The 25,885-nt window shown below is 36.2% G+C and overlaps 1 protein-coding gene across 2 annotated transcripts in view; it reads right to left on the bottom strand.

Moving 5' to 3' along the window:
* UVRAG (UV radiation resistance associated) overlaps nt 1–25,885 on the bottom strand; it is a 294,465-nt gene that overhangs the window by 130,672 nt on the left and 137,908 nt on the right. For both annotated transcript variants that reach the window (XM_040630863.1, XM_040630862.1), the window contains exon 8: nt 14,294–14,420. In XM_040630863.1, coding sequence (XP_040486797.1) covers nt 14,294–14,420 — 127 coding nt within the window. The remainder of the gene's footprint in view (nt 1–14,293; nt 14,421–25,885) is intronic.

The following is a 25,885-nucleotide window of genomic DNA, read 5'->3' as shown; positions in this document are numbered from 1 at the left end:
CACGTGTGGGAGCTGGGGATATATGGGAAATCTTTACAACTTCAGCACAATTTTGCTATGAACCTAAAATTGCTCTGAAAAATGAAGTTTATTTTTTTAAAAAGTGGTTAATTTCTTTTCACCTACAAATGCTATACAACAACATTCCTGAAAGTATAAAAAGTAAAACAGGAAAAATCCCCTGCATTTGACTACTTATTATTAGTTCATAAATGTAAGTAGTTTTAGCTACAATCAGTGTGTAGGAAATGTATATTCTGATTTTTCCACATTATGTCACAAGCATTTTTACATGTTGACAGATAGTCTGAGTTGTAATGTTTAATGGCCGTGTAAAATTCAACTCCATGGATGTGAATTATATGAATATTCCACATTTTAACTGATACCCCATACCCCAATCCCATTACAGAACATTTAATTTCCTTTAAGTGTTTGCTTTAGCACTACACAGAGATTCGTAGTTGTGTTTATATGCCTGATTGTTGTATTTATATCAACTTTTGGAACCTACATTTCCATTTATGTGATCATTAAATCCTTTTACATCTTCCTACTCTAAGAAATGAGAGCATCTTCTGTTCTTGACAATCCAGGCCTGATAACAGCAGAATTACTGAAGCACAGAAAAACAGTCTTAGATCCAGACACACTAATCTCTGGATCTCACAAAGGGATTTAGTTTCATAAACCATGATGCAATAGGAAAAGGGGCCTTTGACTAGTCTGCACATCTCCTGCAGGAAGGAACAAGAAGTACATTATTGACAATACAGTTTAGAGCTTAGCACTCAATTCACCAACCTAAGTAATTTTATCAACATATTTGTCTTCTCTCTCAACTGTACTTAAATGATCCATACATTGGTAACTTTGCCCCCAAAACAGAACATATTCAAGGAACACCACTTATCTTCTTTAGCCCCAGTATAATTCCTCCCCAGGTCTTCACCCTCTACGATTTCACATGACATTCGGGTTGACAACCTCCACCACCCACCCCATGGATGTGTTGAACAATTATCAAATATTTGAAATTTTCCAGGTATCTTTCTATTAGTGATTTCTAGTTTCTTTCTTTTAGTCAGAGACTGTATTATACATCATTTTGATTCTTTTGTATTTGTTTTTTGATAACAACTATGGCCTAACTGAATGTTCCATGTAGCCATGAAAAACGGGATGTTCTGCTGGTGAGCAGTGGGCTGGTCCACTCTTAATAGGATAAGTTAGTTGGGAGTGTTGTTAAAGTCTTCTGTCCTTACTGATTTTGTCTTCACTTGTTCTATGAACTACTGAGAGATGAGGTTGTGGTTTCCAGCTATAAATGTAGATTTGGCTATTTCTTCTTCCAGTTCTATCATTTTTTGCCATATATATATATATATATATATATGCCGAAGCCCTGTTATGCTCATACATATTTAGAATTATTATGTCTTTTTGTGACTGACCCATCCACCATAATGCAAAATCTGTCTTTATTAATATAGCCACTCTGGCCTTCTTTTAATTCATATTTGCATGGTGTACTATTCCTATTCTTTTACCTTTAATCAATCAATCAATCAACCTCTATATTAAAAGTGGGTTTCTTATAGATGGCATTTAGTTGAGTTTTTTTTTTTTACATAAAATCTAAACAATCTCACTTTTTTAACTGAGATATTTAGACTGCTCACACTTTATATAATTGATGTTTAGATTAAAATCTACCATTTTGCTAGTTGTTTTCTGTATTCCACCTATTCTTTGTTCCTTCATCACTCTTTTCTTATCCTTTTGGATTGAATATTTTTTACAATTCCCTCTTTCTTCACTACTGGCTTAGTCTTACCTCCGTTTTAAATTTTTAGCTGTCGCCCCAGAGTTTGTAGTATATAACTTCAATAAATAAGTCCACCTTCGAATATTATTATACTACTTCGAGTATAAAAACCTGAAAGTACCATACTCCCAATTCTTTCCTTCCCCACTCTTCACATTCCTCACACATTTTACTTTACACATGTTATAAATTCTAAAACACTGCTATTTTTGCATTAGAAAATAGTCTTTTCTAATTACAAATAAGAAAAAAATGTGTTTATAATATCTTCAACCATTTCTGGATATCTCATTTTTTGTGTGTAGAGCCAAGTTTCTGTCTGGTATCATTTTCCTTCTGCTGAATTTTTTTTTCTTCTGCTGAATTTCTTTTTCTTTTTCTTTTTAAAGATATATTTATTTGAGAGAGCGAGAGAGAGAGTGAGAGAGGGAGGAGCAGAGGGAGACAGAGAGAGAATCTCAAGCAGACTCCAAACTGAGCACAGGGCCTGACGCAGGGCTCGATCTCATGACCCTGAGATTACGGCTTGAGCTGAAACCGGGTCAGAAGCTTAACCAAGGTGCCACCCACGTGCCCCAAAAACTTCTTTTAACATTTCTTCAAATATAGGACTACTGGTAATGAATTATCTTAGTTTTGTCTGAAAGAGTCTCTTTGCACCTCACTTTGGGTAATTTCTATTGATCTATAGTCAAGTTCACTTATTCTTTTCTTAGTTGTGTCACATACACTGAAGAGTCTGTCAAAGGCATTGTTCATCTGTTACTGTGTTATTTACAGCATATCCATTAGACTGGTTTTTTTATAGTTTCCATCTCTCAGCTGAAATTTACCATCTATTCATGCTTGTTACCCACCTTACCACAAAAGCCTGAAGCACATTAATCATAGTTATTTTAAACTCTCTGATAGTCCTAACGTCTGAGTCACTGCTGAGTTTTTTTTCTTCTTTTGAGTTAATTTCTTCTTGATAACATTTTGTTGGTGGTGGTGGGAGGGGGGAATAATGAAGGTTTTTTCATTTTTCCTTTTCCTTGTCTCAAAAATTTTGATCGAATATTCAACATCGTGTGCAACAGAGAACACAGGACAACAGGAAAAGAAAAGAGAATGCCTCTTCTACTGTTAATTTGGGAGTTGAGTCAATACCATTAGGAACTGGGCTGGGTTTGGGTTTTGTTGCTGCCATTTTGTTGTTACCTTCAGTGTAACACATTCTTCAAATTTCCTCTAATTCCCCTTTTTGGAGGTGGTGATGGCGGTGGAGATGATTTGCTGGAGGCTTTTTCTCAGTGAACCTATTCCACCCTCAGATTCAGGTATTCCCTGTGAACTGCACCTAAGTAAGAGTGACTCCCGAGGTTCTTGCCTGTCCTCAAGTGGTGCACTACGGCGGCTTATTATTCTGTGCTCTCCAGCCCGGCTAAGGAGAAGAGTAGAGTTTCTCTTTTATCTTGTTTTAGTTAAACAGACCCTGTGTCCTTAGGTATCAAGGTAGGGCTTTCTCAGTGATACTGTCCCTCCCCTAGGGATAGGAGGTTTCTAATAGTCCAGGTCCAACACTGTTCCTGCCCCACCCTCAAGGGTAGTATTTTTTCCTTTTGCTTCCTCCAGTCCTTCACCTGTGCCCGGGGGAGTGGAGGGCTTACAGCTCCTCCTCTGGAGGCTTAATGCTTTTGTTGTTAGAGAAGAGTTATGCTTTCTTGCAATAGTATCCACGCCCCACCCTCCATGGCCTATACCACACCAAGGGAGGCTTTCCACATTTTCTACCCTGTCTCCGATCTTTCTTGGGAATATCCGGTATAGGTTCACACAGAATAAACTGCAAGCAGGTGTGAACTGCCTTCTAGCTGCCATATCGTCTTACAGTAGTACACACTTAGTGGCTAGCAATTTGTTAAAAATTATGATGGAATTATTTTGCCTTCTTATTAGACAGTGGCCCAACGTCCCCCCACGCTCTGCCACTGGTGAGTCGGTCCTCACACCCTGTCTCTTCTTGGACACACCCATCTTTTCTTCCGTTTCAGGCTCCTTAGTTGCCCTGTAATCTTAGTTCTATGGATTCAAGAAAAGTTATGATTTTGTACATTATCCAGCTTTCTCTTGTTGTCAGGGTGGAAATGAAGTTCCTTCTACCTTTTTACATCCTAGGCAGGGGCTGGAAGTCGAATCTGAGGATACTAATTTGATTTTTTGAAAAGTTTTTCTCTGTTCTTTGTATTTTCTGCTCCTTTTGGGTCCGCTATTCTGTTTGTTAACCTGGACTAGTTTATACTGTTTTCCTCAAATACCTGATGACCCTTGGTTTCCCCTTCAAAACAATGAACAGGGGTGCCTGGGTGGCTCAGCCGGTTAAGCGTCTGCCATCAGCTAGGGTCATGATCTCCAGGTCCTGGGATCGAGACGGGCCTGCTTCTCCCTCTCCCTCTCTGCTCTCCCTGCTTGTGCGTGCACTTTCTCAATCTCTCTGTCAAATTAATAAATAAATAAAATCTTTTTTAAAAAAGCCATGAACAAGTGATTAGACTGATTAGTACAGGCAACTAGTGTAGGTTTCCTTTGAAGCTATAAAGATTCATTTATGTGAAAGGCATTATTCCCAAATGCTAGCTCAATATAAGTGGGTAAGTCCTATTGAAAAGTAGGCTTTCCTTTCAAGTATATATGCCATGCTGGAAGAAGGTAGTACCTTTTCGTTTAAACCACCACAACTGTCAAGTAAGGAGAACTTTACTTTGGGACTGTGTTACTCTTAGGCATTTCACTTCTAAGTAGAGCTGCCTTTCATGTTTTCCCTCTAGGTCAATTGTAAAAGTCCACAGTCAGGCTCTGTTCCACCTTTCAATGTTGTACCATGGGACCTAACCAGGTCAAGAATCATTATGTTTAGAAAGCGGTTGGAGCAAGTATTATAGGAAGTTACTCCAAATTCACAGAGAAAAGAAAATGAGCCAGTAGGCCCAACTACCCTAATTATTGCTCCATCATTCCTGATTTCTATACTTGGAAATTCCAAGTCGAAGTCTCTGAGAGCTGTACCAAAAACCTTTTCTATTTGTGTTCCGTGCTGCAGTTGTTCCTCTACTCTGGTTTACGCATCAAAACAATCTATGTTGTGTCTTTGAGAACTGTGCCAACATTTTCTGCTATTCCAATGGTACCTCTTTCATTTTCACCGCCACCACGGATTTATTCTTTATGCATGTTATCTTTACTATCATATCACTGGATCCTCGAGAGGGAGGGGGAACAAATGCACCACCACGGATTTATTCTTTATGCATGTTATCTTTACTATCATATCACTGGATCCTCGAGAGGGAGAGGTAAACAAATGGTTTACCATTTTCCAAAACTGCTTTGTGAAACGTTTGGCCCTGTCCATGTACACACTAACATTCCACTCTTTTAGGAAGATGGCCCCTCTGTTCAGCAAGAACTCAAGTCAGACACTTTAATTTTAATAACCAAATGTCAATGCTGTCTCCTGAAAATCTAATAGCTAAAGAATATGAATCTTGCTTCCATCAACAAAACAAAACACAGACTCTTTGGGCTCTCTCTCACCAGAGAGTTTGGTCTCAGACTGGACAATGGCCAGCTCCTGTCAAAATTACAGTTAAAATCAATAAACTGTCATTCTTCTGGGTTTTCTATATCAAGTCAGATGACAAAAAAGCAATATACTTGAACTATTTTAGTTTCCTTCCCTGCAGAATTGCCTTTTCTGTACTATGATTTATGATGCTGCCCTTCTCAAGGGTTAACAGATATTTCTTGCTGTAACTTTCACAAAATTGCAATTGACTATATTTCATTATGATATTTAATACATTGCACATAAGAAACTGCATGCTAAATTCCTCTCAGAATTTAGTGCCAATAAATTTTTTTCTCCCGAAAGAACTGATATACTTCCTTCTAGCATGCAATGGGAAGCACTGGATTCCTTTCGTAATTCTACACAACTGGCTTGATGGCTAACAAGGTCAGTGCTCATTTTAGTGTTTCAATACAATAGGCAGATCCTATGGGAGGCACAGTACTATACTGGAAAGGCCATGTACTTAGGAAGCAGAAAGATCTGGGGTAAAATCCTACTTATGCTACTCTCAGGACTCTAACCAAGTCTCAACTTCTCTGAGTTTCATTTTCCTCATCTGTAAAATGGGCATTAATTTCACTTTTGTTCAACATTTTTATTCTCTCAATCTGTCCCCATGAAGTTCTAAGTGGGTAGAGAAAATTACACGACGAGTCTGATTGATTCTACTTTAAAAACACAAGCACAGACCCCACTAGGCACGCTGTCCAGAAATCCTACTCTCATTCCCTCATTAGTTTGCTTTCCCAGTCTTGGAGCTGACTACTCCACACATTCCCCTTAATCCTTAAACCTCCTCTAAATCAAATATAATTGTCTCAGCTTGTACCGTCCTGAAATAATTGGATTCCTTCACAGTCCTACCCACTGCCTAATGTGTAAACCTGCCCCTGGGCCATTTTCTTAGCCTTCTTCTCCTGGTCAGTGGGTAAGGCAAACAACTTCATTTTACAAACTCTGAATTCCTTTTCATTCCAACCCATGTCAGTCACACTGTTCTCTTCCTAAAAAATTATGTTGTAGCTACAGTGCCCTCTCTTCTGTTCCACAGTCCAATTTCCAGCAATTCTTATCTTCAAGGCTGAGCTCCTAAGGCAAACCTTTTCTGAGCAATCTCTGTAGAAATGGTCTCCCACAGTTATCATCTATCACCACAGCTTGTTTTTAGTACTTGTCACAACCCAATATTTACTTTATTTGGTTTCTTGTTTCCTGTCTTACGTACTAGGTAAGTATCCAAAATTGGAAGTCTTAATTAATTCTCCCTTTTTTTCTCTTTACCCCAATCTGCTTTTCCTCCAGCATTTGTCTTGGTTTAATCTTCTGGCCAGTTGTCAAAAATAGAAATTGGAAACCATCCTAAGTCCTTCTCTCCCTCTCTCCTCAAACCCACCAAGCCATTAACAGTAGAGTCTATCATCGAAATATTTCTTGAACCTACACACACCCTCCTCCCTTTACATTGCCAATCTGTTTCAATTTTAATTACGGAAGGCTTAGATTATTGTAATAACGCCCTAACAGTTCTCTAGCCTCAACTCATCAAAGAGAACTTTCTAAAATATATATTTAATCCCCATTCTGTATTGTAGTCATCTATATGGTCCCATCTACTTTTTATCTTTGAGGAATTTGTTTAAGTTATTTCAGTAGATCCCAGACCTTTCAACAAAAACTTCCTTCATGATTAGGTCATTCTTTACCCCTCTGGCCTCTGCTATGGACTCTTATATTTAAATATCCTTAGTTGTAGCTTTGCTAGAATTACCTGCAATTTTCTAACCTACCTCTGTGCTTCTGTATAGTGTTCCCTCTATCTGGAAAGTCTCACCTTCTCCCCCTAGCTATACATCAGGTATTTTTCTAGACTCAGCCTAAGTGTCACCTTTATCTGGTGTTAACTTTCAGACACTTATCCTCTGTGCTCCTATAACACCTTCGAAATAGCTGTGTCATATACTTATCACACCTGTTGTTATGTTTCTAACATCTTACGTGGTGCTGGGGGCTTTATAGGTGTTCCATAAACGATGAATAAAGGGCTTGACGAAGGTGCACACACACAAACACACAAGCCCAATGTTCTTTCTATTTCCTTTACATGCCTTCTGACCGCTTCTTATTTCTATGTTGAACCATCTAACTGCAAATGTATTTTTTGTAAATGCCACATCTAGCTTTTTGGAAGTGGAGAAAAAAATGATGGCAAGCCAAAGAAAATTCTGTCAGGTGGCTTATTTCTGCTTATCTATAGCTCCCATTGCAAAAGAGGGAGATTAAAATATGACAGTTTACCTTCCCTACAATCCAGTTAAGACATTACTGAAATAAATCATTACAAATATATGGAAACAGAATCATTCTGAAAAGAAAATCTGAAGTTTACTCAGGACCCACATTTGTCCTCCCCACTGCCGAACTGTCTGCTTTCACACACTGCATACAATGTCAACAGCTCAAAGTAAAGAAACTTTAATAGCATAAACCCTAGGGAAAAACTGTCCTCGGGTTCAGAAGTTTTTGAAAGGCAGATATTAATAATTTTTAAGGAAGTCTGTTTAGGAATTTCTGTCAGACAGCTATAAAAAAATCAGAATATACACACAGGCTAACAAAATTTACATTCTGCCATCATTTCAAATAAATACATCTTGAATTATAAAATCAGTAAGGTAATTTTTCAATTTGTGACCTTCTGATGTAAGAAGGGAAAATTGTTACATAATGCTTAATAATGTCTATAAATTCAAATAGAAATCTACGACCTTTAAATAGAAACTAAGCCTCAATTTAGTTATATTGCGTGATTCCTCTTTTATTAAAAAAGAGCACAGTATTTTACCGACCAAAAAGAAGCTAATTGAATAGAACTAGATACATAGTTCATCTTACTCAAATTTATTACAAAATGACAATAAGAAATGATCATAATTGATGGGAACTTCATATAAAACATTTCTTATTTTTGGCAATAAAGGATCAAAACTGTCTATTTGCTGAAATTACCAAGAGGATTTCCCCCCCTAAATCTAAGCAATGAAAACTGACATAGATGACTTCTACACACTACAGCACTAAAAGAACGTGCTTGTATTTGCTCTTGCTTACCAAAATGAACTAACCATCTTTAAAACAGAAGGTCTCACCACGTGGCTTTCCAGTTAGTAAACAACATCTATAGACACACAGACACACATGGGGTCAGAGAATCTCTCTATTTTTGTACCTTTCATTGCTGGGAAATACATTGTTGGCATCAAACTTGGAAAGATAAAGAGATTCATAAAGAAGATTAACAGATCCCTTCTCCTTTTTGCCAATCTTATCCTTCTGAGATAACTAGAATATTAGAGATGTAAGAAATCTGGATTGTAGAATTCAAAATTTTTTGTTTGTGAAGAGGAGATAAGACCAAAAAGGTGAATGACTTGTCTCAGGACAAATTGAGAGAATGGCAGATCTTTAATCCAGATCTCTTAATAAATTAAGATGCAGCCAAATCAAAGACATCTTTGGGACAAAATCACTTCACCTATCCTGTAATAAAAAGGAATAGAGTAGAACAAAGTTCTTTATCTAACAGTCCACGGGCCAAATGGAAAATTAGCAAATCATCAGTCAATTTTTCTGTTGGGCACGTACTATAGAAAGCAACAATATTCTGTTTAGTGGAAACAAGACAGGTGTTGGAGTCAGAGAAACCTAAATTTGAATTTGGATCTGTTATTATTTGTGCGGAATGTCTCTGAGGCCCAATTTTTCTCATCTGGAAAAAGGGGGTAAAAATTATTCTCTTAGGACTCTTTGAAGAACTAGATGATATACCGTAAGTGATGTATCTAGCATGTTATGGGATTTCAATAAAAGTTACCCACTTTTTAGGATTTATGTAGGGTTTAGAATGTATTTTGTAAGGTTTTAGATAATATGGAATGTGACAAAAGCACAGATTTTAGAGACAAAAGGTCCAGGTTCACTTCCCAACTTTGCTCCTAACTATCTGTTCATACCTGGCCCAAGTCACTTATCTTCTCCGTGTCTCATATATAAAATGAAGATAACAATATTTGCCATACCTAGCTCTCAGGGATACTGTAAAGATCAAATACGATAATCTCTGTGCAAGCACTTTCTAACTGTAAAGTACCTCATATACGTTATTGTTACTATCAAGAAAACTAACTTCATTAAAAAACAGCCCCTTCCTACAAAGCTTAGAGAACTGTGCTTTTATAAAGTTCGTACCACTCTCCAGGCTACCACTGAAGAGTTCTTAGATTTTATCAACATTTATAAAATGTGTTTAGGTTATAACCTAAACACATTTCCTTAAGACCAATGTTTCATACCATTTTCTAAACCAAATTTCAAGCAAACTAATTTAGATAGAGTGTTGCTTCTCAAAGATTTGGGGGTTGAGTTAAGGCAACAGACCCTGTAAACCAACATATAATTAATTAATGGGAAGATTATTTGATTTGAGACACTGATGAGGGGAAATCTGTTTTTTATTAACATCATAAGTTAAACTACTAATATCTGCCAACAATGAAAATGCATACGTTAATAAACATTAATACTGAAGAGATCAGCTCATGACCCAGCTGGAAGTTGCTGTAGACAAATTGAACTCCGCTGCCTTTGAGGTGTGGGAAGGGGAAACTTATAGGTGTGGAGTAATGAGGCCCCTCAGAGTATGTGGCCACTCAGCAAGTCAGCAGCACGGATAGAAATTATCTTCTTGCCTCTTTCCAAGATATCATCCTACTGTAATAAAGTTTTATAAACAAAAATATAAAATATATAATAGATGCCTGGCTTCTTCCAAATGTTTACACAAATTAATCCCTATGGCACTATTATGAGCTGCTATCCTTACTACACATATGTGTAAAAAGACGCAGAAGCTAAATAATTCTTTTATGATCATTCAGAAGAATCAGTAGCAAAGATTAAATATCATATATTACTGACTTTGTATCCTACTGAACTCTTGGGCTGAGAACCAAGTGCCTAGATAAGCACCAAGTTCCAAAGAGAAGTCATAATATTTAAGATGCCATTAGTAATACTCACATTAGCAAATCATTTCACAAACGATTAGTGAACATGCTAAATCAAAGCTACAAGCACAGGTGACAAACACATTTTCCCCCTTCATGTTACCAATACCAGCAGGCCCTTACTCAGTAGAGAGCCTGCTTCTCCCTATCCCTTTCCTTGCCGCTTTCCCTGCTTGTGCTCTCTCTGTCAAATAAAGAAGTAAAATCTTAAAAAAAGAAAGAAAGAAAGAAAGAAAGAGAGAAAGAAAGAAAGAAAGAATAGAAAACACAAGACACTGCCTCACAGTAATGAGTATTCTACAAACATGAGCAATTATTATTACACTCAGTCTTTTAAATGGGATAGAAATCACCGTTTATAATTTCACCTGTTTACAGGCTGATGATCTACTTCCTGGGACTTCACTCTATCATTGTAAGAAAAACAATTGGGAACATAAGGGGAAAACTATATCTCCTTATCTTTTTACCATACGCTATTAATAACATACATTCCACGGGCTTTACACAGCATACCTCCGGTAAAATGTAGTATTATACACTGAATTAGAGTTTTGGAATCAACGGATTTTAATCCCAACATCACCTGGCACTACCTGTGTGAATTTAAGAAAGGTATTTAATGTCTCTGATCCTGACCTAGAGTTTCCTCAACTGCAAAGTGTCAATAATAGTAGTACTTCCTCATGGAATTATTGTTGTGATTAAATAACATCATATCTATATAGTGATAAGTATGGTAACTGAAACATTATAGCTTTTAGTATTATTAATTCTCTTTTTAGAAAATGGCAAATGCCCTGAACCCCTCTCAAACCCTATAGTGTTCTCATTTTTAAAAACTGATGACCTTAAAAAAAGATATGCAGAAATACATGTTACAAGTAGCAGGCAATTTGAGTATAATAAAAATTCCAAAGCACCATAAGAAATGTGTCTTTTCACAGAAGAGAAGACCTCTTAAAGCAGGTCTTGTATGTACACAGCTATCTAGTTATTTGGAGTCACTCAACAGAGACTCTGGAAATGGACTTTGCTCACAATGTCTCATGACTTTATGTGGCATTATCCCATCAGACACTGTCTAAAAATCAATATGCAAGGTGTGTTGCAGTGCAGATAGTTTTAACAATCACTGCCAAGCAATATATAGTGTTTTTCTTCTACAGTGTTTCACATGAGAGTATTCGTTTTCCCCAATGAATGCTAAGCTAGAAGCTACAGAAGTCTTTATTCTTTAGCAATGATGCCCATGACATTAGACTGATAACCATGAATATGATATATTCATTCAGTAAATATTCATTCAATGCTTACTACAGCCCAGGCACTGTACCATGCCCTAAGATTAGAAGAGTATTTAACACAGTACATGGGCAATGTCTTCCCTCAGATATCTTAGTGTCTAGAGGAGGGGATAAACTAATAATTACAATGCTATAATGGAAAAACACAGAATGCTATGGAAACACACAGTAGTACACCTAACCAAGGGGGCAAGGTAGGAGAAGGGAAAGGGAGCCAGTGCAAAATTTCCTGGATAGAGTAACATTTAAACAGAGGCTTAAATGCAGGCAAGACAGACTGAAACATATTTAAGAAACTAAAAGAAGTTCTTTATAGCTGAAACATTCAGATTGACGTGGGTCATGGGAGGCGTTCATAAGTCATGTTGAGTCAGGATGTGATGTAGGAATTTGCACATATAATAAAAATCAATACCACTTTAAAACAATCAATTGTATTTCTATATATCAGCAAAAAGTAGAAGATAAAATTTAAACATATTTACAATAGTATCATAAAACATAAAAAAATAGAAATAAATTCAATAAAACATGGGAAACATCCATGTACTAACAATTAGTTTATTTCAATCATGTTTTGTAAAGAAGATTTAATAAACAAAGGCATATACCATTTTCTTGGGTTAGAAGACTCAATATTGTAGAGATGTCCATTACCCCCAATTGTATTGATAAATATATTAAATGTAGTCCCAATCAAAATACTAGCCAGATTTTCTTTTCTGTGTAGAACCATATGCAAATGCAAAAGGACAAGAATAAGCCGGTTATTGGTCATGCTAATGGCCACAGACTCTATTTATATGAAATGTACAGAACAGGCACAACCATAAAAACAAAAAAGCAGACTTCCATCCTTGCTAATGAAGAAAGGTGATCTTGAAAAAGAACAACTAAGCGGAAGAACTTTAACAGATACGAAGACCAATTAGAACACGAGAGAAATTAAAACAGTGAGATAACAGCTAAGGAACAGGCAAACAGATCCCAGAGCAGAGGGTCCTGTAACAGACATAAGTACACGGCCACCAGTTCATGACAAAAGTGAACCCGCAGTGCAAGGGAGAAGTTTTCACTAAATGGTACTGGGTCAACTGACTATTTGTATGACAAAAATGAATCTTATCTGATATCATACACAAAAAATCAAATCCTGATGAATTACAAATATAAATGTAAAAAGTAAAATAGTAAAGTGCTTAAAAAATACAGAATAACACCTTTATGACATTAAAATCAGCAAATATTTCCTAAACTGGACATAAAAAATCTTAACTATAAAAGGAAAGATTGATAAAATGGAACTTCTGTTCATGTAAAGGTATCATTAGAGAATGAACTAGCAAGCCACAGAAAGGGAGAATACATTTTTAAATGTATATTTCAAACAAAGAACCCTTATCTATAATATATAAAGAACTACTATCCAAAAAAATAAAAGCCAGGGTGTGTGTTGGGTTGTGTGTATGTGTATGTATGTGTGTGTGTGTGTGTGTGTGTGTGTGTGTGTGTAGGTGGGAAGGTTGTGGCAGGAAGATTTCAACAGGTACCACACAAAGGAGTGTATCCCAGTCAGCAAGAAACATGAAATAGTGTTCAACTTCATTAGTTTTCAGGGCTATCAAATTTAAAACTGCAAGGAGATACTACAACATACCCACTAGAAAGGCTAAAATACAAAAGACAGTTCCAAGTGCTAACAAGGAAACAGGACAAGAGATCCGATACATGCTGCGGGGAGAGGAGGCAAACTGGGCACGAGTGCTTTGGAAAACTTTCTGGCACAATCTACTAAAGCTGAAGATATGACTATCTTGTGACTATGTAATTCTGCTCCTAAGTTTATATCCAAAAGAAATGCATAAAAAAATCTTCATTAAGAAGCATGTATGAGAAAGTTCACGGAAGCATTATTTAATAGTTCTGAACTAGAAATTACCAAAAGCCAGAATAAATAAACTCATATTTATATTTGCACAGTGGAATACTACTGGCAGTAAGAATGAACTAAGACTACAGTACATGCAGGTTAGGATGAAACTTACAAAGAAAATGTTGAACAGAAGCCAGCATATAAAATGTACATATTACATGATCCTACTTGCATAAAGTTTAAGATGAAGCAAAACCAATTTTGGGGTAATAAGTCAAGGTTGTGAGTGGTTAGTCTGGCTCAAGATGTTCGAAACAGAAGAGAACACGAGGAAGCTTTTGAGGTTCTGGGCTCCTTGTAATGCCCCGTTTCCCAGTGGACATGTTGCCTACGTAAGAGTGCTCATTTTGAAATATAGTGTGTGTGTGTGTGTGTGTGTGTGTGTGTGTGTCTTTATATACCTTTCTGTATGTACCACCTTCAAAATACTTCCAAAAAATTTTAAAAATCATATCAGCATATTTGTACAAAGATGACTATTTGAGCCTATGGAGAAGGAAAAAGGAAAACTGAATGTAGAGATTAAACTGTTCGTATGGTATTTTTACTCACCTTTGTCCTGTAATGCAATTTGTTGCTTATGCAGTAATGCCACCTCCCGTCCCAAAGCTTTCTTCTGTCTTTCCAGTTCATTTCGAAGCACCAAAATTTTTAATTGCAAGCACTCACTTTGTTTTCTCTAAATAATTAAAAAGCACAGGTAAATTTATGACTATGAAAGTCATGACTATGAATAATTATACATTCACAGTGTCTCCAAATGAATAACAGTGTAAAGCACTTTAATATCCATCTATTTATAGATCTCTTGAGGAACTTAATTATCAGCACCTGCCATTTTAATGGAAAGAATACAGATATAAGCAAAGAATAAACCTGAAGTCTGGGGACAGTTCTTTCTAAGAAACCCAGAATACTACAAAGTATCTCAGGTCTCTTTCCTGAGATCACAATACAATTAAGACAAAAATTAATCTTTTAGAAATGGAGTTCTCAAAAACTTAAACACAGAGATACCACAGGACCCAGCAATTCTGCTAAGTACACCCCCAAGAGAACTGAAAACATGTCCATACAAAAACCTGAATGTGAATTTTCGTAACAGCATTATTTATAATAGCCAAACGGTGGAATCAATGCAAATGTCCATCATCTTGATAAACAGAAACAAAATGTGGTACATCCACACAACGGAATATTATCTAGCAGTAAAAGAAATGAAGTACTCCTGAATGCTACAATATGGATGAACCTTGAAAACATTATACTGGGGCACCTGGGTGACTCAGTCAGTTAAGCATCTGCCTTTGACTCAGGTCATGATCCCAGGGCCCTAGGATTCAGCCCCGTGTCGAGTCCCCGCTTCCCCCTCTCCTTCAGCTGCTCCCCCTGCTTGTGCTCTCTCTCTCACTCTCTCTAAAATAAATAAATAAAATCTTTAAAAAAGGAAAAGAAAACACTATACACTAAGTGAAAGAAGCCAGTTTTAAAAGGCCACAAACTCCATATATAGAGAAATGTCCATATTAGGCAAATCCATAGAAACGAAAGTGATTTCCATCCTTGCCAAAGTGAACCAAGGTGATCGAATATCTCACAGATTTCAGAGAAAGTCAAGCAGGGACCTGGGGCTTTCACCCCTTCCAGCTGGTAACCAACCACAGTATCATCAGTGGACACCACAAGGGGAGCCTGGATTTATAGCAATAATGAGATAATCTTCTCTCTCCCTTCTGGGTGCTATCAGAGAAGGCTTAAGTGAGAACTTTCCTTACTACATAGTGCTAATGAGGCCAGCCAATTCAGCATGCTATCAATGGAGGCCATGTTTGGAACAAAATCAAAGTATTCCTACACCTCTTAGCCAGGTCAGTAGTAGTGGAGGCCTAGTGGAGAGCTAGACCTCCCAGTCCTGGTCAAAAGTAAGGACGCCCTCCTCCACCACACTCCTGCCACTTGGGTGTCAATGGAAGCTGCTTGAGGAACCTGGACTTTTATACCCACCTGGCAGTAATGAGATAGCATCTCTCCCTTCCCTATCAGAGAAAGAGGTGTCAGAAAAAGCCAGATTAAACAGGTTTAAATGAGATCTAGAGGCTCATAACGTAATACCCAAAATGTGCAAGTTTCAATCAAAAATCACTCATCATAAGAAGAACCAGAAATATGTCAATGTAAATGAAAAAGGATAATTAAGAGATACCAATACTAAGCATCTGCCCTCAGCTCAGGTCATGATCCCAGGGTGCTGGGATCAAGCCCCATGTCTGAGCAGGGAGCCTTCTTCTCCCTCTCCCTCGCCCCTGTTTGTGCTCTCTCTCTCTCTCAAATAAATAAATAAATAAAATCTTAAAAAAAAGAGAGGGAGAGAGAGAGCGAGAGAGATACCAATACTGAGATGACAGACATGTTACAATTATCTGACAAAGACCTAGGAGCAGCTATCATAAAAGTGCTTCAATAACAATTAAGAACATCCTTGAAACAAATGAAAAAATAGTACATCTTGGTAAAGAAATAGAAAGTCTCAGTCAAGAAATTGAAATATAAAGAAGAATCAGATAGAAATTTTATTTCACTTAGCATAATCCCCTCCAGTTAAAAAAAAAAAGTGGAAATTTTAGAGCTGAAAATAACTGGAATAAAAAAACTTAGTGAATGAGCTCAACAGCAGAATGTAGAAGACAGAGAAAAGAATCTTTAAGCTGGAAAACAGAACAATAGCAACTACCCAATCTAAACAAGAGAGAGAAAATAGACTGTGAAAAAAAAAAAAAAAAAAACCAGCCTCAGGATCTGTAGAACTATATAAAAAGATCTAATATTTGTATCATCCAGTACGGGGCGGGGCGGGGGGGGGGAGGAATATAGCAGAAGTGAAAAAGTACTCACAGAAATAATGATGAAAAACTTCCCAAATTAGGCAAAGAAATACATCTACAAATTCAAGAAGTTAATGAACCCCAAAGAGAATAAATTAAATGGAGAAAATCACAAATAAAACCAAAGGTTGGGTTTTTTAAAAGGCCAGTAACTTTGATAAAATTCTAGCCAGGCTAACCAAGAAAAAGAGAAAGACAGAAATTACTAGTATGAGGAATGAAAGAGGAGCCATCACAACTGATCCCATGGACATTAAAAGAATAATTAAAGAATACTATAAACAACTCTATGGCCACGGATTTGGTAACTTAGATGAAATGGACCAATTCCTTGAAAGACAATCTACTAAAACTCACAATAGGAGAAATAATCTGAAAGGGCCTATATTTGAAATAATTAAATCAATAACTAATAGCCTTTTAAAGTGGAAAATACCAGGCCCAAATGGTTTCACTGGTGAATTTTACCAAACATATAAATATATAAAACTAATTCTTTAAACTCCCTTCCAAAATATTGAAGAACTTCCTAACTCATTCTAGGAGGCCAACATCACCCTAATACCAAAATCAAACAAAGACATTACTAGAAAGGAAAATTACAGACCAATCTCTCATAAACACAGATGCAAATTCATCAACAAAATAGTAGCAAATCAAATCCAATAATGTATAAGAAGAATTATATGCCATAGCCAAATGGAATTTATTCCAGGTACACAAGCAGGTTGAACATTCAGTAATGAATGAAATTCACCCTATCAACGAGGCAAAAAAGAAAAGTCATATAATCGTATCGATATGTGCCAAAAAAGCATATGACAAAATTCAACACCCATTCATGATTAAAAACTCCTTTATTCTCAGCAAGCTAAGAATAAAGGAAAACTTCCTCAACTTGTAAAGAATATTTGCCAGAAAACCTACAGCTAACATCATACAGATCCTTCCTCAACTTATGATGGGATTATGTCCCAATAAACCCATTATAAGTTAAAAATATTGTAAGTTGAAATACATTTAATACACCTAACCTACTGAACACCATAGCTTAGCCTACCTTACATGTGCTCAGAACACTTACATTAATCTACAGTTGGGCAAAATCATCTAACACAAACCCATTTTATAATAAAGTGTTAACTGTCATGTAATTTATTGAATACTGTACTGAAACGTGAAAAACAGGATGGCTGCACGGGTACAGAACGGTTATAAGTGTATCAGTTGTTTCCCTTCATGATCATGTGGCTGATTGACAACTGGTTTGTTACTGCTGCCAGGCATCATACCATATATTGCTAGTCTGGGAAAAGATCAAAACTGAATGTTTTTCACTTTCATACCATCATAAAGTCAAATCTTATATAGGGGATCATCTATACTTAATGGTGGGAAACCAGATGCTTTCTCCCTACACTGGAGAACAAGACAAGGAGGTTCATTTCACAACTCTATGAAACATGTACTGAAAATCCTAATTATGCAATACAGCAAGAAAAGGAAATAAAAACTATCAGACTGGGAAAAAAGAAATAAAGTCATCTCTGTTTACAGATGATTTGATTATCTATGTAGAAAATCGCAAAGAATCAACCCCCATCAAGAAACAAAACAAAATCCAAAGCCTCCTGGAAATAATAAGTGATTATAGCAAGGTTGCACAATCCGGGGTTAACACAAAAAAGTCCACTTCTTTCTTATGTAACAGCAAGGAACAATTAGAATATGAAATCTAAAACACAACATTACGGTAGAATAAAAAAATGAAATACTTAGGTATAAAACTAACAAAATATGTACAAGACTAAATGAAGAAAACTGAAAAACTGATGAAAGACGTCAAAGGAGATCCAAATAAATGAATGTCCATATTCATGGATAGGAAGACAAAATTTTTAAGACGTCACTTTTTCCCAACTTGACCTACATATCCAGTGAAATCCCAGCAAGTTATTTTGTTGATACCGACAAACTGATTGTAAAGTTTATATAGGAAGGCAAAAAAGGGGCGTCTGGGTGGCACAGCGGTTAGGCGTCTGCCTTCGGCTCAGGGCATGATCCCGGCATTATGGGATCGAGCCCCACATCAGGCTCCTCCTCTGGGAGCCTGCTTCTTCCTCTCCCACTCCCCCTGCTTGTGTTCCCTCTCTCGCTGGCTGTCTCTATCTCTGTCGAATAAATAAATAAAATCTTAAAAAAAAAAAAAAAAAGGAAGGCAAAAAACCCAGAATAGCTCAACACTGAAAAAGAACAAAGTTAGAAGACTGACACTATCTAATGCTAGAACTTAACCATAAAGCTACAATAATCAAGACAGTTTGATATGGACACAGAATAGACAAATAAATCAATGGAACAGAAATAGATATCCCAGAAACACACACACAAATACAGTCAACTGATCTTTGTCAAAGGAACAAAAGCAATTCAATGGAAAAAGGACAGCCTTTACACCAAATGGTGCTGTAACTACTGGACAGCTGCATACAAACAAAACTAAATGAAACAGAATATTTAGATACAGACCTTATACCTTTCATAAAAATTAACTCAAAATGGATCACAGAACTAATGTGAAATAAAAAATTATCATATATGGGATGCCTGGGTGGCTCAATAGGTTAAGTGTCGGACTCTTGATTTCAGCTCAGGTCATGATCTCAGGGTCATGGGATTGAGCCCTGCATCAGGCTCTGCACTCAGCCTGGAGTCTGCTTGTCCCTCGCCCTCTGCTCCATTCTCTCTCTCGAATAAATAAATAAAATCTTTTAAAAAAATTATCATACACATATGGTTTCACTCATTTATCATATGGTTTCACTCATTTATGGAACATAAGAAGTAGGAAGATCAGTAGGAGAAGAAAGGGAAGAAGAAAAGGGGGCTAAACAGAAGGGGGAATGAACCATGAGAGACTATGGACTCTGGGAAACAAACTGAGGGCTTCGGTGGGGGGGAATGGGATAGGCTGGTGATGGGTAGTAAGGAGGGCACGTATTGCATGGTGCACTGGGTGTTATACGCAAGTAATGAATCATGGAACTTTACATCAAAAACTAGGGATGTACTGTACGGTGACTAACATAATATAATAAAAAATATTATTATTAAAAAAATTATCATACAAATCCTAGAAGATAACACTAGAAAATTTAGGTGACTTTAGGCTTGGAGATGACTTTATATACAACATCATATGCATGATCATGAAAGAAGAATCTAAGTTGGCCTTCATTAAAATTAAAACTGCTGTTCTGCAAAACCACTATTAAAAGAATGAAAAGATAAGCTACAAACTGGGAGAAAATATTTGAGAACCGCTTACTTGATAAAGGAATGATATCCAAAATATACACAAAAACCCTAAAAGCTCAACAATAAGTAAACAAACAACCCAATTAAAAAATGGGCAAAAGATCTGAACTGTCACCTCATCAAAGAAGGCAAACATGCATATGAAAAGATGCTCAACATCATATGTCATCAGGGAACTGCAAATTAAAACAACAGTGCCATACTACATATATTTACTAGAATAGTTAAAATCCAAAACACTGACAATACTAAATGCTGGCAAGGATGTGGACCAACAGGAACTGTCATTCATTGTTGGTTGCAAAGCAAAATGATACGGCCACTTTAAAAGATGATCTGGCAGTTTCTCACAAAACTAAACATAGGCTTACTATATGACCCAGCATTCATGCTCCTGAAAATTTATCCAGATGAGTTGAAAACTTATGTCCACACAGAAACCTACACATGAATGTCTATAGCAGCTTTATTCATAATTGCCAAAACTTGGAAGCAACCAATACAACAGTTAAACAAACTGTGGCATATCTATACAATGGAGTACTATTCAGCAATAAAAAGAAATGAGTTATGGAGCTATGAAAAGTCATGGAGGAACCTTAAATGCATTTTGCTAAGTAAAAGAAGCCAATCTGAAAAGGCTACATACTATATGACGTTCCTGAAAAAGGCAAAACAATGGAGACAATAAAAAGATCAATGCCTGCCAGGGGTTCTAAGAAAGGTGGAAAAGGATGAAAAGGTAGACTCATCCTAGGGGATTTTTAGGCCAGTGTAATTACACTGCATGACACACAGTGATATGTACCCACCATTGCAGTATTTGTCAAAACCTAGAGAATTGTACAACAGGGAGCAAATCCTAATGTAAGCTACAGACTTAAGTTAATATTGTACCAATATTAATTCAAGAATTGTAACACATTTATTACTCTGATATAGGATGTTAAGAACAAAAGAAACGGGGAGGAGAAGAGAGGAAGTAACTTTCTGTACAATTTTTCTGTAAACCTAAAACTACTCTAAAAAATAAAGCTTATTTTTTAAAAAGTGAAAGAACTATACCTCAAAAGAGTCAATTTTACTGAATGTTCATTTGATAAAACAAAACCCAGACACATTCAACCAGAGATACAATGAAGTTTGCTAAAGAAGTTTGTTAACTTATCTTTCCATTAAAATACTTCCTACCAAACCTATGAAACCACACTCTAAATTTTACTCAGACTCTCTTTTAATCCAAAGAGCTTTGGAGGCCAGAATTTGCCTCCAGATAAAATCTGAAATCCTTCCCCCGCAACAAACATATATATGCTTGCACATGTTTGCATTCACACACAACTACTGCCCTATGAATGTGTGTGCCCTTCTCTCCTGGTCTTTATCAAGTGTCAATAATATACTTTACATGATTTTCCATGCCATAAATCTTGACCAAACAGTAATATTTGGCTGTACCTAGTAAATTCTTGTCTCCTTCCTAAAACATATACTAATTCAAACTGTAATGAGAAAAAAAATATTTTCATTAAGTAAACTAAATAGGTTTACCAAGGGGGTGAAAAACTTTAAAAGATGGAAGTCAGCATCTCTATCTGACTCACAGATAATGACGAAACAAGAGCACTCAGGGAGATGAGTAACGGTACGGCCTTGCTGAAGCAAGGAAAATGGAAATGGAAAAATGACTTGGCAGTTGTGTGGAAAGTACTTTACAGCTATCGTTTCTCACCCAAAATGCTTTCTTCCTCATCACTGAAATACTGATTCTAAACAGATGGCACGATCATCTGTTAAAGACATTCAAGCCAAGAAAACAAGCACAAAAGCTTATTCCCAATCATCATTATTATATTTGACTGGAAAACTCTATGAAATATGAAACATTCCTAAGCAATTTTCTTGAACAAAGCAAACATTTATGAAGGGCATACTATGTGCTTCTAAATGAATGAGAAAGGGTGTCTGCTTTCTAAGAGCTTGGGTCTAATGGGGGTAAGAGCCATTCTGCCCTGTTAATCCACTGTAAAAACAAAGACCAAAGTCAGTGAGGTTGTTTATCATTAAAGAAAAAGGAATCAAGAAACAATTTGGGTTTCTTTAGTAATTCAGTAGTGTGGTCATGACACGTGAGTGTGTTTTTACATCATTGAGAGAAAAAAATACGTAAAATCTTAGGAAGCAATCTTTTCCCAAAAAGAAGTGTTCAATCTTCATAACTTGAATTTCTCCATAAAATATGCAAACTGAATTCTACCTGGGCAGAGAGAAAAAAAAAAAGAACAAAAAACAAGAAAAGGAAAACAACTTTTCACAGAACACAGAGATATGCCTACTTAGAGGGCTAATCTGCTCTATTCCAGGGCATACGTTCAAATTGGGAAATATCTTCTAGAATCAAAGAACCAAGGGTACAAGTTAATCTAAATACTAAACTAATACAGGAAGGCATGTGTACAGTGTGTTTGTGTTATGGTCCATGTGCAGAAACTGGCCCATTTACAGAAATGTATCAAGTCATTCAAAACCAGGATGGTTGGCTCTAATTTCTGATGAGTAGAGTAAACAAACCTGCCCAAGTGGGATCTGGTTCTGCTTCCTTTCCATGCATCTAACACAAGAGCTCAAAGACCTTAATCTTCCCTAAGTATCTTCTAATGCGTTTCTGTGTTCTATTTATTTGTTTACTCCTAGTTAATGTCACATGTGTATCCCCAATGGATCAGTTTTAGTTCGATTTTAGTGTTTTCATACAACATGTATCTGTTTTGAAAATCAGAGACAGTTTCATCTATTTGCAAGCACACACATTCCTATTTATGGGTCTTTACAAAGACAATGATGGGCAATGTTAAAGATTCATTTCAGAATGACAGATTAATTTGTAAATGACATACTCAAGGAAGCAATTTTCTTTAGATCACATTGGAGCTAAAAAGTCTTAGACAAAATGTTCTCAAAGCACAGTTCAGGAAACCATGAGAATTTCTGAGAACACTTCAGAGTCTGTGAAATCAAAAATATTTTCATAATACTACTAAACTGTTATCTCTCTTTTTCACTCTCATTTTCTCATAACTGTATAGCAGAGCTTTCCAGAGTCTCTAAGATTTGTGGTATCACAACAGATTGATTGCAGAAATAAATGTGAGAATCCATCTGTCTTTTATTAGCCTAGGCATCAACAACAGATATATGCTAAGTTCTTTGAGGTCTTAATAATTTTTAAGAGTATAAAGGAGTCTTGAGACCAAAAAGTTTGAGAATGGTGGCTTAGGGCACATTCATCTATATTAGTTTTCCCACAAAACCTGGAAATAATTAACAATCTGGAAAAAAAAAGTTTTAGAACTACGGCAGTTGTCCTATGAGAACAAATTTGCTTTTAAATGTCATTTATAAGTTCTTTCAATTGCACTTACACCTTTTCGACCACTAAGAAAGGGAAAATATTTCCTTAGAATATACTTAATCCAACCCATTAATATCATAGACTCAGTGGCAATATAAGACCTAGAACCCAGGTCAAGCTAGGAAGATAAAGCAAAAGATATATAATAATAAAATATACCCAAGTTCTACTTCTGCTGTGAGAGAACGAGCACCTAACAGACTGGTTCTCTCATAAATAAAAGCTCCAGACTCCAGATAAAATACAAAAAGCTACTACCTGAGGATTCTGGAGATTTATCAGTGACAGGTAAATTCTGGAGAGACTCAGAACCTGGTGCAAGCAACCAACACACGGAGTGAATTTCCCCTTTTCTGTAGCTTTGTCTTGAGGGTGGCTGCAGGCAAACTCCAAAGAAAGACAGGATCTTTATGGCCAGACGAACCACGGGAAAGAGATCAGATAATCAAGGCCACCAGAATGGAGGAAGCCAGAGAATGAACACCCCAGATTCTGTTTAAATTCAATATGAGCCTCTGAATCCTAAACCACAGATGTATGAAGCAAAAAGAAAGCAGTTGGGGCATTAAAGGTAAAAGTACTGAACTGAATGAAATCTGAGCCAATGTCCATTGCAGGCATGACAGTTTGAGCCTAAGTTAACTACCTGCTAAAATGAAAACATCAATGTTCTTCGGAGGAAAGTAACAAAATCCAGAGATTCCACAAAATTACATTCACATCGTCCAGGATACTATGCAGTATTACCCAATATATGAAGAGCCAGGAAAATGTGACTCACTCTCCGGGGAAAAGACAGCCAACATACGCCAACCCAAGATAACCCAGATGTTAGAATTATCACACAAAGACTTTAAAGCCACTATTATAAATACGCTGAGTGAGAAAAAGTAAAATACTGTCACAATGAATAAAAAGATATGAAATCTCAAAAGAGGACTAGAAAATATTAAAAGCAGAGACTTCTGCTTCTGGTCAAGATGGGATAGGAAAAAGGAACACTGCTCAACTAATTTTACCAGGCTACCATAATCCTAATACCATTCTGATAAAGTAATTTAAAACACTCTATTTCAATATTCCTAATAAATATAGCATAAAATCCCTTAAATTATTTCCAGATCAAATCCAGCAAGATACAAAAAAAAAAAAAGAGTATATATTATAACCAATTCAGGTTATTCCAGAAGTGTGATGTTAAACATCTGAAATTAAATTATGGAGAATCAAGGAGAAAAATCACATGATTATTTCGATAGATTGAGAAAACACATCTGACAAAATTCAACATCCATTCATGATAAAAACTCTCGGAAACTAGGAATAAGAGGGGACTTTCTAACACCAATAAAGGGTATTACTACAATTATACTTAATTAAGAAAGGAGGAATCATTTCCCCCTACAATCAGGAACAAGAAAGGACTTCCACTTGTATCACTTTTATTCAATATTGTACTGTATGTTCTAGCTCTTGAAATAAGTTAGAAAAATTAAATAATAAAGCGTACAAGGCAATCCAAGTTTGCAGGTATGATTGTTTACACAGAAAATCCCAATAAATATACAAAATAACTACAAGAACTAAAAGTTAATAGAACAAGACTGCAAGATACTAGGTTAATAAATTAGTAAGTATTGTACTCTTTCCTATTAGCAACAAACAGATAAAAAAATTCAAAAACAATCCCCTTTGCAAGAATGCCCCCCCAAAACTCACATAAATACTTAGGGATGACTCTAATAAAAGATGTCCAAAATCTTTACAGTGAAAGCTGCAAGACATTGAAAGAATTAAAGAAAAGTCTATAAAAGAGATATATGCCATGTTCAATGGACTGGGGAACTCATTATTGCTAAGACGGCAATTCTCCACAAATTGATCTACAAATCCTTATCGAAATTGCAACAGGCTTTTTTTTTTTTTTGTAGAAATGGATAAATTGATTCTCAATTCACTTGGAAATACAAAGAACCTGGACAACCCATGGAAACTTTTATAGAACGAACAAAATTGGAGGACTTGCCCTACCCGGTTTGAAGACAACAGATCTGTAAGAGACTTTGGTATTGGTGAAAGGCAGACATATAGATCGGTGGAAGAAAACAGAATCCAGAAATAGATGAACACATATTTATTTGGTCAACTGACTTTGGACAAACATTTCAAAACAATTAGGAAAGACTGTTCAACAAATGACGTTAAATCAACTGCATATTCATGTAGAACAAAAAAGAACCTTACTGAACTTGTACAAAAATCTAGCTCGAGATGCATCATAGATCTAAATGTCAAGCCCCAAACTACAAAATTTCTGTAACAAAACACAGAAGAAATTGATGCAACTTTAGGTTAGTCAGAGATTTCTTATAAAGAAAACAAAAAGCCCTACCTATAAAATAACATTAAAAAATACATTGTATTTCATTAGACTTTTAAACTTTTGCTCTTTAGAAGGCATCATTAAGAACATGAAAAGGCAAGCCACAGAACGTTAAGAAAACATTTCCAACATACATATCAGAAAAAGGA

The sequence above is a fragment of the Ursus maritimus genome, unplaced genomic scaffold (assembly GCF_017311325.1).
Source record: "Ursus maritimus isolate PB19 unplaced genomic scaffold, ASM1731132v1 scaffold_16, whole genome shotgun sequence".
Taxonomy (NCBI): domain Eukaryota; kingdom Metazoa; phylum Chordata; class Mammalia; order Carnivora; family Ursidae; genus Ursus; species Ursus maritimus.
This window is presented reverse-complemented; position numbering and strand designations above follow the sequence as displayed.